General features: G+C 43.1%; 1 protein-coding gene across 3 annotated transcripts; it reads right to left on the minus strand.

The window, feature by feature from the left end:
* Positions 1–3,534: 3,534 nt before the first annotated feature.
* Positions 3,535–14,225, minus strand: LOC120848311. 3 transcript variants are annotated; one of them, XM_042288167.1, is made up of 7 exons: positions 14,125–14,223; positions 11,115–11,343; positions 8,759–8,825; positions 7,494–7,656; positions 4,043–4,166; positions 3,873–3,934; positions 3,535–3,625 (listed from the first exon to the last, which is right to left on the minus strand). In XM_042288167.1, exons 1-7 carry the CDS (start codon positions 14,169–14,171, stop codon positions 3,583–3,585), a joined length of 735 nt encoding a protein of 244 aa, XP_042144101.1. In that variant the 5' UTR covers positions 14,172–14,223; the 3' UTR covers positions 3,535–3,582. The 3 variants fall into 3 exon arrangements, with proteins under 3 accessions (XP_042144101.1, XP_042144100.1, XP_042144102.1); XM_042288166.1 differs by having other exon boundaries at positions 3,873–4,166; positions 14,125–14,225; XM_042288168.1 differs by lacking the exon at positions 3,873–3,934 and having other exon boundaries at positions 14,125–14,186.
* Between the last annotated feature and the right edge of the window lie 485 nt (positions 14,226–14,710).

The following is a 14,710-nucleotide window of genomic DNA, read 5'->3' on the forward strand; positions in this document are numbered from 1 at the left end:
TGCAAACGATGGGGCGTTGTGGAGGCACGTGAAGCAAAGATCTATCTTATGATTGTGTCGTCTTCATTAGAAGCAAGGATTTCAGTTTGCTTCTTCAACCGCTCTTGACGCCAATCTTTCCAATCTTGGATAAATCCGGGACAGCGTTGATCGTGCAAGCCCGCGCCAATATTTAAAGTTCTTTATCAAGGAAGAAAACAGACATCAAGCAGAGGTAAGGACGAATAAATACGCAAGAGTTCAAAATGGGATGAACAACCTATGAGAGGAGATGTGTTTCAAACAGTAATGAAGAGATTAGCGAAAGCCAGTTGATTTATAAGTTACGAAAATAAATGTATTATCGACGACCTGAACCCTTTATTGCGAAAGTCAAACATTCTGCAGACACGGGAATGGTTCCAGCAGCCGCGCGATGGCAGAAAGCGGCTGCTGGAACAAACCCAGCCCCCGCCCCCCCTCCCCCCATACCACGTCCCCTCGATCTCCACCAACCGAGCGGCCTCGGACCTGCAGCTCATGGGAAAAACCGTTCGGTCGCGCTGGCTTCCTCAATCTCGCATATTGAAGTGCCCGCGCCCTGCGTCAAGGAGGGAAGACACCTGGACGTCTCAAGGTCGTTGTGGCGCTCGCAGCTAGCCGCTCATTTCGCGCTTTTTGAGGATTATCCCTACAGAAAAAGCCGACACAAAAGAAGCCCCTTCCGTCACGTGATTTTTGGGAGAAGGTGAAAAGAGGAGGGCGCGAGGGGCATTTTCCTTACCTTGTGGAAAATGGTTTCGTTGGTCGGTCTTTAAGGTGCAACCCCACCGTGCATGACGTTTTGGTGCTTCTCCGACGGCTTATAACTTTCTTTCTATGAATCTTAGAATGATAAAATTAGTGTCACATTAAAGAGCAGTTTTTTAACAATGCTTTAATGTCTTGATATCACGATTTTTTTTAGTTGTTAGTTAATTATTTGGCTTTTAATAGACCACAGTCTCTAATATTGAAAAAAATATTTCTCGAGTTATAACGTCCCATCGTCCGCGATATTTTACGTGAGCGTTCGGTTGGATGTAATAAAATAAAAAAGTAAGCAACAAACTGTTCAGATAATGTACATTTTAAAATAAAAAAAATAAAGTTTAAAATATTAATATTTTACGGTGCTATAAAAACGGAATCACATCAACTAATCAAAATAACGAGACATTAAATTATGAAGCATCCTTCGATATTACATTTTCCAGAACTTCCATATCGATATATTACACGCTAAGAATGTTATAAGACCTCAAACTTTTCCCATTCAGTAACGGCGAATTGTAGTTTCTTACTATAAAGTACAGATGGCGACACGTGTTCAAGAACAGCTTGATGTGAATTTTCCGTCGTGTGCCGCTTGGAACGCCACGTGAAAGACAGAAAAAGCGCCAGAGGTCAGGGTGTCAGATGCCTGGATGCCCGCAGTGAGCGAGCCAGAGGTGTGAGAACAAGCGCGAGGCTGCGGGTGCACCACAGCTACTTTTGCGCGCGTTCTAATGTGCGTCGGTACACATGCCCGATGCGATCCAAATGAAATAAATGGGCGCCATGAAATGCATTCTGCAATTTCGGATTCCGCCACGTATGCGAAAACATTTTAATGTTTTTATCACTTCAATAAATCATTTACGATGTTAAACTATGCTTGTCGGAATGGTTCGACTATATTCTGTTTCAAAAACCACCTAGGTGGCTCTTAAGTGGCAATGACATTAAAACGTCTCAGTTCCTCTCAGGCAACGCGCTGACCCATGAATCTATATTTGTCAAGTTTAAATATCGGCCGAGGTAGCCGCAATGCGACGGAGGCCGATCTGAGATTTCGGTTGCACGTCAAAAGGTCTACGGTTAGTCAAAATAAACCCGCAATAATTTTCTTTTTTTATTTGGGCGTGTTAAGTGCTTTTTGTTGGTTTGGCTTGTGAAACCCTAAGATCTGAATATTTGCTTTGCTTTACCTTAGTTCGGAGCGCAACCAACGCTACGGGCTGATGAAGCCACTGAAGCATCGCCAAGAGCACGAAGTTAGCTGTTCGTTCCCTTTCTGTGCCTATGCAGTCGGGCTAAACTAAACCCACTAAATAAGCTACGCTTCATACAGATATGCATGCTTAAAATGATGGTTGTCAGTTATCTGAAGCTTTATCGGAAATCACAGGAAACGCCTTTCTGTCCTCCACAAATGTTTAAACAGTTGGCGACAAAGCAAAGCAATATTACGTGAAATTCCTGACACCGAAATTAATGCTGAGGAAGTCGCACTTTTGAATCATGACGACCGGCAGTTGCATTTGATTTGTTACTAACCACCAACATGGCGGCGCCCAAAACAACATCGGAGGAAAATTTGTTGATACTCCAAGTGTAGCTCATTTGGTCTAGCTCACAGGATAAATCAAGTGCGGTGGGGGATCGTTGGTCAAGTGTGTTGTGGCACTGCAGATCAGAGCACGTGGAGAAATGCGCGAGTGCGAGCTCCGTTCAAAGCATGGAGCTCCCGCTGCAGAGCGTGCAGAGACTAAATCCCCTCGATGTATTTGCGTTGGTCTTTCACATAACCTCAAAGGTGCCAGTGCACGCGAGGCCCGTGTCTCGACCGGCCCTTGAACACAAATGGCGACGCAGCACTAATACATTCAAGTTGCTCGTGTGGCACGCGTGCCACACGGGCAACTTGAATGTCATTTACAACGAATGACATTCATGTGATCAACGAATCGGCTCGCGATCTGTCGCGCGTGGAACGCCCCACGCTCGGAGTGTCGCGGGGGGATCGGTGGCCGAGTGGGCCAAAGCGCACACCCAGCTCGACGCGCGTTGAGCGAAAGCTTGCGCTGCAGAACCCAGGGATCCTGGGTTCGAGCCCCACCCCTGCCCGTTTCGATCTGGATGAGCATTGTACTGCACTGTTAAAAAAAGTGCCGTTATATTACAGAACCGTACTGCGCTAACTCATGATGCCAGACATTATCTGTAACCCTTCGTAATACCACCAAAGCCGTAGCTGACAGTTTACATTATCATTTCTGTACAGCAGACATACAGCAATAGAAGCGCAGTACGAAAGTACAGGACTAAAGCCGCAAACTTAGCTCGAGGTATCCAAGCCGTCGAGTGTTCAGACGGTATTGAAGGCGTAAGGGAAGGGTACGGTTTCAGTCCCGCATTTTCATACTGCACTTCCATTGCCGTATTGTAACGGTAACAGTTCAGTTACCGTACCCTTCCCTTGCGCCTTCAATACCGTCGGAACGCTTGACGGCTTGCATACCTCAAGTTTAGTTTGCAGCTTTAATCCCGTACTTGCGTACTGCACTTCTATCGCTGTGTGCTCGCTGTACGGTAACAATAATGTGAACTCTCAGCTACGGCCTTGGTAGTATTACGAAGGGTTACAGATAACGTCTGGCATCATGAGTTAGCGCAGTACAGTTCCGTAATATAACGACACATCCTTAGTGACAAGTGTAGTGTGTCTGAAAAAAGGGACAAGACAAAACGGAGGCAGTTTTGAAATTGAAGAACTATATTGTAAACCGTAAAAGAACATAATTATAAAGAAACCTTCATGGCATCCGATCGATCATCAGATGAGCTGAAAATAAAACAAATTCATATTCAGATGATTGAAAAGGCTACGGGAGGACCACAACCACTTGCACAAATTGCAGAGGCGCACGCACATGAAGTCACAAAAACCTGTACAGCGGGGCTCCCAAGCTCACAGAGCGATGCTCTAAGCCTCTGGTAGCAGCGCGCAAAAACACAAGGACAAAGGGAGGAAATGCACAAGGCGAGCGCTGAACTTCAACTAAATGTTTTGTAATCATGCACCAACTCGCCTGTGCATTGCCACATTGAGCCACTCAGCACCATGACAGATCAAGGTTGCTGCCCTCGACCCCTGTGAATGCAGTGTCGTGCCGCTATTTGCTTTTCTTTTTAATACAAAACAAGACTGGAAACCTTTTGATACCACATCGTACACATGCCAAATCAAATATGTACTCACACTGTTCCATTTTTTCTCAAAAGCAGCAAGATCTGTGGCGGCTTTGATTGCTCTTGCCCGAGCTCCTTTCGACCTCCCGGCCTCCTGTCGTGACCCATCATGTTGTTTGATACCAACTTGGTATCTGAAACAAATAGCAGATTGGCCCATAAGTATTTGGTCAGAAACCAGACAAGTGAAAAAAAATTGCAGTGAAGGATTTGGGATCAGTACTTGCTGATATTTTACATGCACAACTAATGTCGAAAGCCCCAAGCTTTGCCACCAAAGTCACATAGGTGCACAGTTCAAAAGTATAAGTGTGTAGAAGGTTCCTAAAATAACAATTAAGCCATAACTAGCTGAGCAAAACCTACATTTAGGCCAGCAGACTGTGCACTGTGCACTTAAAGAAAATATGTCAAGGTACAAATTCATGCCTAGATTTTGAGGAAAATAAAACAATGAGGGAACAACAAAAAAAAATATTGTAATGTGTCATTTTTCTGCAAGAGGAGAAAATCTGGCACTCAAGGCTTCCCTCACTCAGATGCGATGGGGATACAGAACTCGGAATATTTCGGAAGTTATAAGCCCCATGTGGCACATCTTAAGGGGTAGGATTCATATAATGTAACTTTTAGACCTACAAAACACTAAAAACATGTTGATTTAAAAAGATATTGAACAGACAGCGATGTAATTGATTTGAGTCATTTGGGAGAAGCTTTGGAAGCAAACAAAAGTAAATTTTATAGCAGCGACATAAACAGAAGAACAAGTACATACTTCGCGCCAGGGATGGCCAGTATTTCAAATACTTTGTGTATTTTGCATTTGTATTTAATTAAAAATTCTGTAATGTATTTGACGTGTGTATTTAAATACTAAAACGTGTGTATTTCAAATACAATTGTAATTAAATACAATTTTGTGGGCGAAAATACATCCCTCAAATTTATTGTCACTGTCCAGAGCAGGAAGAAAACTACGTTCTGCACCGAATGCAGTGTCTCTCAATCAAGCACAAGCGTTTAGTGACTTTGTAATTACGGTGCTAGTCCAGGGAAAGAATAATGACGAAATCGACGTTCACAGGCAGACTGGCTAAATAGGTGACGGTGACAACTTGTGATGCTTTCCAGCCTGATTTCCATCCATACTTTTGCCTCGAACGTTCTAAATGCGCGGGTCATCCAGATGTTTGTAACTGGTGCGAGTTGCAACAATAAAAAAATCTGTAGCTAGTGCTGCGCGTTTTGGCCGTCTCGGTTCTTTGATTGTCTATACCAAAATGTAATCAACAAAAAAAAAACTGCTTGAAGATCTGTACGTTTTTCACCTATTACGTCCAAGCTGATTACATTTTGTTTTGTGATTATATTTGTATTACGTTACTAGAGCCTCGAGCACTAACTCCCGAGTGTGCGATGCAAAATTAAAATGAGATACCCAGAAACCTGTTGCAGGTGCCCTGAAGTCGCTGACGCAAATTTTAAGGAATGTATTTGGAAAAGTATTTGGAAGAGACCAACTACATTTGGTTGTATTTGTATCTTGTACTTAAATACTTATTTGCAAAAGTAATTAGATTTGTAATTAAATACATTTTTGAAGAAGCATTTTGTATTTGTATTTCAATACATATTTGCATGTATTTTCTTTATTCTTTTATTACAATACAGCATTAAAATTTGTCTGTTGTCCTACACAGTCACAAAGCAATTCCTCCTCTGCATTTCTACTCGTAATTAAGCAAGCACTCATTTGCATAATTAGTATTGCAGAGAGTTGAATGACCTAAAATACTCAACTAGCTGTTAATGATTGCTTAAAAGCACCAGACATGGCAAAAGGAATGTTGTAAGAGAATCATTATTTTTTTAGGAAGCCACTTTTTGGCCAGCCATTGTCGAAAGAACATATGATTGATAAACATATATAAAGACAAGAAAAAGGCATTCAGGTACAAAATCAAACGTGAACCACATGCTACTAAAACATGCAGAAATAAAGCATCAAAAAGTTGTGAAAAGGTTGTATATCAGTCAAATTTAGTTATGAATTAGAGATCATCTGCACATATCACTTCTAGACACTTTTAGAGTGGTACAGAATAGTGTGGTGCAGTAAAGAAACTCTTAAATAAATAATTAGCTGAGTATATTAAACATATTTTGAGGCTCCAGTTTGTTTCCAGCCAAAAATAATTTAATGATGTATACTGCTTATGACTCTGCCTTCTAACTGAGGCCAAATAGAATTATAAGTAAATGACACATTCAGTAAAGATAAAACAATAGGAATAGTAGATATATTGACATATTTATTTGTGATTTCTGGGATAGGATCAAACATAGTCACATTGTAACATTAGGTGAAATTTTTAAATCGAATTATTATGTAAGATATAACAACCTTTAAAGTAACTGAAGAGTGTGTTGGTAAAATTCACAGACCACAGAAAGAACAAAACATACCCGGACGAAGGACGACAAACATTTCTTTTAATTAACAACATGAATGATCTTAAAAGCACTTCCTTCAATTCAGACCGCCAAGGAAATTGAGAGAAAGGGAGGCAGAAAGAGAGAAAGGAAAGTATCAAAAATTGTAAGGAAGGAAATAAGAAAAAGAGTGAAGTAACAGCATGAGTTACAATTCTAACTTTACACTTTCCTTTTTATCTTCCTTCCTCCCTTTCTCTCCATTTTCTTGGCAGTCTGAATTGCACGGAGTGCTCTTAAGTTCATTCCTGTTGTTCTTAGTTGAAAGAAATGTTTGTCGTCTCCTTCGTCCCGAGCACGTTTTATTTATTCTGTGGTCCAAGAATACAACACCCCATTGCGGTTTAATAATGGACTCTGAAATTGAGCTTGGAAATGTGGGTAGCCAGTGACAAATTAAAGGGCAACTCTACACAATTTAGAAAATTTCAAGATAGTGGATGACCTTACTTTGAAAAGCACTCATGAACAACTCTACATTGTTTCACGAAAAGTAGAATATTGTTTGCGCAACTTTGCTATTTATAACTCAAGTCGCAAATTGAAACCGAAACTTCGTCAAAGGGCAAGCAGCAACGTCAGTTGCACGCACACTCATGTCCATGGCAGATGCATGATTACGTGATTTACCCCACTCACTGGGTCAACTCTAGGTAGTGTTGTCTGAACTGACTGGACATGTGACGGCGTTGAAAGAGAAAAAAGCCGGTGTATACAACAGACATCAACATGACGTCACATCTGAAGGAAGTGCCAAAGTTGGCTAGCCTGCACATCGCTCGCTAAAATTAGCAGATTAGCGCTTCTCAAACTTTGAGGGTCCAATTTTATATACAGAAAGATTTCAGTTGTAGCCTTCCTAGATGATTATAAAGAGAATTAATCGTTTTCTCAGCCAAACTTCAGCAGAGTTGCTCTTTATTGCCTCTCATGAGGCTCAAAATTATGAAGGAAATAAACCATACCTCTGAATGAACTCAAGTGTGGTTCCCGCACCTTTGGCATACTGGATGTTTAAACAATAATAAAGGGCGAAAAGGAGCTCCACAGCTTGCAGAAAGCCCAGATCTTCCACCATCACCTCATGGTCCACAAACAGCTGGCAGCTGCATTCGAAAAGTGAGCGGCCTAGGAAAGAAACAAGCGATTAATGTAATTAATGCGGAGAAAATGTGTTAGTATCAGATGTATAGACCTATCTAGTCAAGTGACCAGAAAAGTCGTGCGACCGACACCACTACGCCGGCTTTTTCTCTAATAGGGCTTTTAACGCTCACGCATTAAATGAAGAAAAAAATACCATTGTCATATTCACATCTGGAAACTTCTATAGAGGTATTACCAACAGGGACACTGAATAGGTAGGTACACTGATATAGAATTGTGACGCATATCTGAGATCTGAGACTGAGATACCTCAAAATCACAGATAAGGCACACCTTATATGCCAAGCCAAATAAGGGTCGCACTAAATAGTGTTGAGCTACCATACCCAGTAATGACATTAAGTTATGCAAAGTGCTCCTGAAGGCTTGAACAAAACAAAAAATTTGTATATGAGCATGTAGAATCAAACACTTTTTGTTGAGTTTGTGAACAGGATCAGTAGCATGGAAGTCCGATGCCAACGTGCAATGCCAGTCGTTGGTTTCGTTTAAATTGCTTTAGCTAGAAATTAAATGACCGGAGACCGCATGCGACCACATATTCTACGAGCAGAAAATTTGGCTGTTTGGGTTGGACAAGACACAGAATGCAGGCCAAAACAATCAAATGCCTCACAGGCACCTGCTGTTTGGGCTGTATGCCGTTTTGTGGCACCTACACTCACAAACCAAAATAAAAACTTCTCTTTTTCTTCCTGGATCAATCAAACATTGATTGTCGAAGTATGGTATAATACCAGGACATGTGCTTTACATTGGTGCTTGATAAGGCTGCCGAAACCAAACAATGTGGTCGTCCATCTAGCTCTGGTCAAAATCGGCACACCACCCTTTGGTTACACCACTGCAGTATTCCAGCACTCTGGTTACACCACTACAGTATCCCACTACAATTGAGTCACTAGGAGTCATCTGCACTGACCCCTCTTCTCTCTCTCACTCTCAAAATGGCACTACCCACGATAAAACGGTCTAGGTTGTTGTTCCAAAATTCAACACAAATTAAAAAAGAAAGCCCCTTCAAAAATACAAAGCATGCAAGGAAAAGACACATGAAGCTCACCCAGTGCAACAATTACAGAAGAAGCAGGCAGACTGTTACGAAACTCCTCTGTGATTTCTGTTGTCACCTAAGAAAAGTCAGAAAACATGTGTGGTTAATTGAGAAATGCTCGAAACGCTAGTGAAGGTACCATACATCTATGGGTCTATATTTATTCCCCCAGAATGTAGAACTGTGGGACACAAGCAAGAAGACGTAAGGCAGATCGCAAAGAATGATGCCCGAAGAACTTATCGTGGCCGGCGACTTTACCGCAGATGCACGAATATGGGGATACAAGCGAGACAATGACAGAGAGTGCAATGTCTTCACACCCGCCAAGCAGGCCAATCTATGAATTCTCAAAGAAAAACAGACTGCCATTCGCATTGGCAAACGTCGCACTGAGAACGACACCACAAGACTTGACATGGGCCATACGCAACATCCAAGCCCGAGTGCGAACTGCTCCGACGCCTTGGGAAGCAAGCACCTACCCGTCGAACTAGAATTAATGACAGAAAGACACCCCAACACTAAATGACAGATCAGCTTCATTAACCTAGCACCTGAAAAAGTGTCTAGGTGAGCGAATAATGAAAGCCACATCCACTCAGAAGTACCAAGCTAAACAAGACGACCCAGACCCCGACCTTCATCTCCTCAACTTGTGTGCTATCAGACTGCAAGCCCAACAATGTTACAGGAGAAATAAGGACTGAAAAATCCAAGCCAATTTCAATGCAACCACGGTGAAGATAAAAAATACACCCAGAAGCTCCGTAAACAACTGAGGTGCAAGCTCCGAGATAACACACGACGAGTGTGGGGCACATTCAAAGGACTCTGGCAGGAAGGCCGACAACTTTAAATCCACTGCTTCCTGGTACACCAAACCATTCCCAAGTAAATGAAACAGCGTCTGCCGCCACATGCGAGTTCCTGTCTTCCCTTATCCTTTATATCCTTGGTGACAACAGCGCCGCCTTCATTGAAAAAGACACAAAGGATCCCCTGTTCTCCCAGGAAGCCAAACAACAGGCCCACTGAAAACACCTCACGGCTCTACTCAAAGACGACTTAGACCCACTCCCAGATGGTAATTATACCAGGTGGGAAGAGGTTCGCCTGAAAGGACAACGGACCCACACCACTATGGTTTCCAAGGAAACAGCAAAATGTAACACCCACAAGAACATGGTGCATAAGCCGCCATACACAGGAAAAAGACAAGAGCCTATGCGCCCACTGCGAGGTCACAGTCTCAGAAGCGCACTCCTGGTACTGCCAACACATGCAAGAACTCCAAACCTTGAAAGAGTCTGTTAATCCCACGGGTATTCGGGAATACCAAAAGGCTATTCTCCATTCACCCCTCACTTATGTGAAAGAGGTTCGTCTCACCCACTTTATTTTCATCTCACCCTTATTTCCTTTAACCCTTCATCCCACCTACAGGAGATAGCGTTTGATGGGATTAAAGGATGCGGTTCCTGTTATTTTCTCACTAATAAGGACATTTTTAACTACAAACATTTGTTGTCCTAACGCTCAATAACAACTAAAAAAACAATGTTAAATAAGCAGCAATGTATCTGCTGATATCTGTCACAAAGCCTCATTGTTACACCTGCGGGACAAGGAAGTTGCTAATATTAAAAACAAATGATCCTAACTTAGGAGTCGACGTGGAAGTCAAACGTTTGTCACTAGTTAATTCTCTAGCATAATTTTTGTGTTAACTCTAACACTCGATTCCAAAAATGCAAAACATCATGTGAACCCATTAGAAGCAAGTGGTACAAGAGTGGGTGCCCATTGCCTATCCCCCTTTGGTTTAGTGAAATATTTATGTAGAACATACTATAAGATGACCCAGCCTAGAGTTGCATGTCTTCCCATTGCACTCTAATGTGAAGTATAATAAGTTGAGCCACCTCAGCCAGGAAAAGATTAAGGAAGGTTTGGCTCCTCGTAGAGCAATAGTAATTTCACTTTTTACGTGCTCATTATCAGCATTGTCGTCAGATACCAAGAAAGCGTTCACAAAGATTTTGCAGATAATTCTAAAAAAGTGGGGGGATGGCCGCTCAGAAAGCGAAACTGCAGAAAGAGTACAAGGCATTGCTCCAATGGTTAAAAACCACTAGGTAGGCGCCTATTCGGACATAGGTGCATGGCCGGTATGTTACGGTATACAGGAAGACTGATATAGCTGAAAATTTCAAAAAATGAAGAAAAGTTTAGTATTTCCAGATGCATAGTTTCTCAGTGGAATGCTGACTGCCTGTGTGAGACTTCCAGGAAGTTATTTTCAACAAGGTCATGAGGATGTGTCTTTGGAAACAAATAGCCTGGTTATTATGAATGCTCCTACCTGATGTAACTGGAACAGCTCTCCGAGGTTTTCTTGAAAGTCGGATGCAAGCAATGGGAGGAGGCAGACAGCTGCTGCGTTTTGATCTTTGAACTCTGCCTTGGCCTTGTTGATTTTGAGGCTCCACTCGAGCACAGCATCATTTTTGGGGCTTGAACGTAGGAATGTCACGAGGAGGAGGACATCTTTGGGCAGGCTCAATTTTCCGTCCAGACAGACACCTGTAAGCCTTAAAAAATTCATGTTATCACTGACTCCTCATATCCAAAATCTTTGTAATCAAAATACCTTTTTGCGAAAAGCAAAATATTGAAGGAAAGAAATCTGCAAGGACCACAGTATGGTGAAAGTAGCAATCGTATTCGTCGTTCAAAGCACCTTTTTATGAGCATAATAGTGTATGTTTGTTTTAGGAGTGAGTGACTCTTGCAAAGATCTGAACATATTCTGCCTTTCTAAAAAGGTATATTTGTGCAAAAAGATTTTCAAGCACACATGCCAGGAAAAACTTTGAAACTGCTGCAAGTTTCCAATTTGCCTTCTTTTTATAATCACTCAATTATGTGTGCCTCCATGCTGCTGTGCTGAAATGTTTCTTGCCCTCTACCACATGCTATTGTGACTGCTCTACCAGAACATTGAAGCCATAGTTACATTTATAGTTAATGATATTCCCCACATTCTAATTGCTTACTCACGCTGCCCTAGTCCATATGCAACTAAAACAGTGGCCACCAAGCCCGAGCATTTTAATGGTTAATAATAAAAGGAACACTTTTTTGTCAAATTTGCAGCTCCCATTGCCGTCAATTCTATATCTATAGCTTTGCATTTTTCGACACCCTGTAAATAACTCTAAACCTGTGTAAACTCATGGACAAATATTTATGAAAATTATACTTATGGAAGTGATCAAGGAGGTGCTCCCTCACAAACAGAAGTGGCCACGCTCGTTTGACATCCAATGCTGAATATGGAGGCTCTGACGAATTTATGAACGTCCTGATGTGGGGGTAGCACTCAGCCATGGCCTTTGTTCGAAGGCATGAGGAGCTACAGTCTAGCATGCTAACATTGGGCAGTGATATGAATGGCCGCAGTAATTGGCATGTGAAACGTTCGGCTAGGTTTTCGTTTCTGTACATCTGGCTTGAGAGGTCAGGTGAACAGAGCTGGGCTGGAATGGTATAGCGCCTTGTCATTCATAGCTTGAGCAGTGCAATGAAAGCCAGGACGAGGCAGCGCTATTTGATTTAAACTGCTGCCAAGGGCAAGGAACATGGAAAGGAGTAAGTAAACAACGCTGGCAAGGGAAGGGAAGTTCCTCCTCTCCTTGCCAGCTATCCATCTGCTTCCTCCACTCCCACCTTCCTTTCCCTAGCATTTCGCGCTTGACTTACTGTTTTTTTTTTCTTGCTCTTTTCCATTTTTTGTTTGCGTTGCAGTCTACCGCGAAAATGTTTCACGCTAACACCCCGCAATTGCACAGTAATGTGACACATTTTTTTACCACCTTTTGGGGCAGAAAATTGGTTTTCTAGATATGTGGGCCGGCTTGCATGAAGCAGAGTCTCGGTTGAGACTGCTCAAAGAAAGCGCTGTCAAGGCTAGTGCTAGAGGTTAAACCGAGTCCTAGACGCTCGCGCGCCCGAGCCTTGGCAGCGCTTTCTTTGAGCAGTCTCAACCGAGACGCTGTCTCTCGCAAGCCGGCCCAGGCATCTAGTTTGTTCTCCTTTCTACCTCAAATACTACAATAAGGCAGATGACTTAACTCCAACTGTAAGGCAACATATCTCTTCTTTTTTTTTCCACTGCTGGCAGCCACTTATTACGGTGCAGTTACCAAATCATTTCTTGCCCAATTTCATTTTCTTTTTTTCTAAACACACGACGCGCTTCGTGCACCCTGCTGTGCTGAGACCGTTTCTTCTCTGAACAGAGCTGCGCCGCGGCAAAATGTTAAGGCTGAAACACATTTACAAGAAAATAAACCGAATATAGAACGGAAATTGGAGGGTGCAAAAATTGTTACACGCAAATTTGGAAGACAAGTTACACGAGAAGACTGATCCCGCGCAAAAGGCAACGTCCTCCGCAGTAAAATTAACGCAAACAACACCAGACGTGCACTCTTGATATATATATATATATATATATATATATATATATATATATATATATATATATATATATATATATATATATATATATATATGACGCCGTGATTAGGACTGGACAGAATCATCGGATAAAAAGAGACTGGCTTTGGTTTTCGAAGCAACCGAGGCCTTCACGCACCGGTACAAAGACTGCTATTACAACAGATAAAGTAAACAGAAGCAACGTGCGGAAACCAGTGTACGTATGCCACCGGTCACGACATCCTTCTACAGCCACACGCTTGCCTCGTTCTTATTCACGAAGTTCCTGTTAGATTAATTCGTTCTTACATGCATGGAGTCAGCCACAATCGGCGCTCGATGTTTAGTTGAGATTGAGATGTGCACCGACACGAGCATCGGCCGACGTACAGTCGGGAGCAAAAGTTTGCGGGGCACGGGAGCGCCTGCCGAAAAGACTGGCTGCGCCTTCTCACGGCACGTTGCGGCTCCAAGACTCACGCTATGCGCACGCGCTTCCTTTCTTGTTCGCGCTCATGCTTTTTTCGCTCGCTTCCGTTCGACACGCACGATATATAACTGGGACTGGCGCAAGGTGCCGCGAAACGTTATCTGTAGCATGCGCGAGTTTCGTCACCCATCACGGTGGCTGAGGCAGACGCGCGGCGTGATGGCTGTCATAGCGGCACCTTGCGCCGGTCCCCGGTTATCTCGTGCACGTCGGGCGGAAGCGAGCGAAAAAGTCATGGCTTCGAGCACGAAAGGAAGCACATTCTCGAAGCGTGAATCTTGAGAGCGGCCGCGCGCCGCAGAAGGCGCTACCAGTCATTTCGGCTGACGCTCCCGCGCCCCGCAAACTTTTACCGCCGACTGTACACGAGCAAACTCACCGCGATCTTGTTTGCCCGAATGCCACAACACAGCGAACAGCCCACATAATTCTCAGTCTCCGCAATGCTCCGTTCACCACATACACGTAACACGAGAAAATCAGTCTTCGTACAAAGCTGATCAAAAACCGCGGAAACACTCAACCAGCCTCGGCGGCTGCCGCGGCTGCGTCATAGCGTAGAAAACCCGGAGAGGGACGGAACGGACGGAACTCCCGAAGTAAGGTTGCGACATCGCTCCGTCCCCCTCCGGGTTTCCCCGCCGAAAAAAAAAAAAAAAAAAAAAGAAGGCAATAGGAGTTGCTGTCTGATTTTCGTTTGCGATTTCTTCATACAATTTGGCCGCTTTTCGCAAATGTGTTTCAGTCATGACTCATTACGTAGAGTCCGGCGCCGTCGCTACACAGTAGCGCACCAAAGAATGGAGAAAACTAAACTCAACGAACTCAAAAAAAAAAAAAAAGAAGGCAATAGGAGTTGCTGTCTGATTTTCGTTTGCGATTTCTTCATACAATTTGGCCGCTTTTCGCAAATGTGTTTCAGTCATGACTCATTACGTAGAGTCCGGCGCCGTCGCTACACAGTA

This window comes from Ixodes scapularis, unplaced genomic scaffold (genome assembly GCF_016920785.2).
Source record: "Ixodes scapularis isolate PalLabHiFi unplaced genomic scaffold, ASM1692078v2 ptg001212l_1___fragment_1__unscaffolded, whole genome shotgun sequence".
Lineage (NCBI taxonomy): Eukaryota > Metazoa > Arthropoda > Arachnida > Ixodida > Ixodidae > Ixodes > Ixodes scapularis.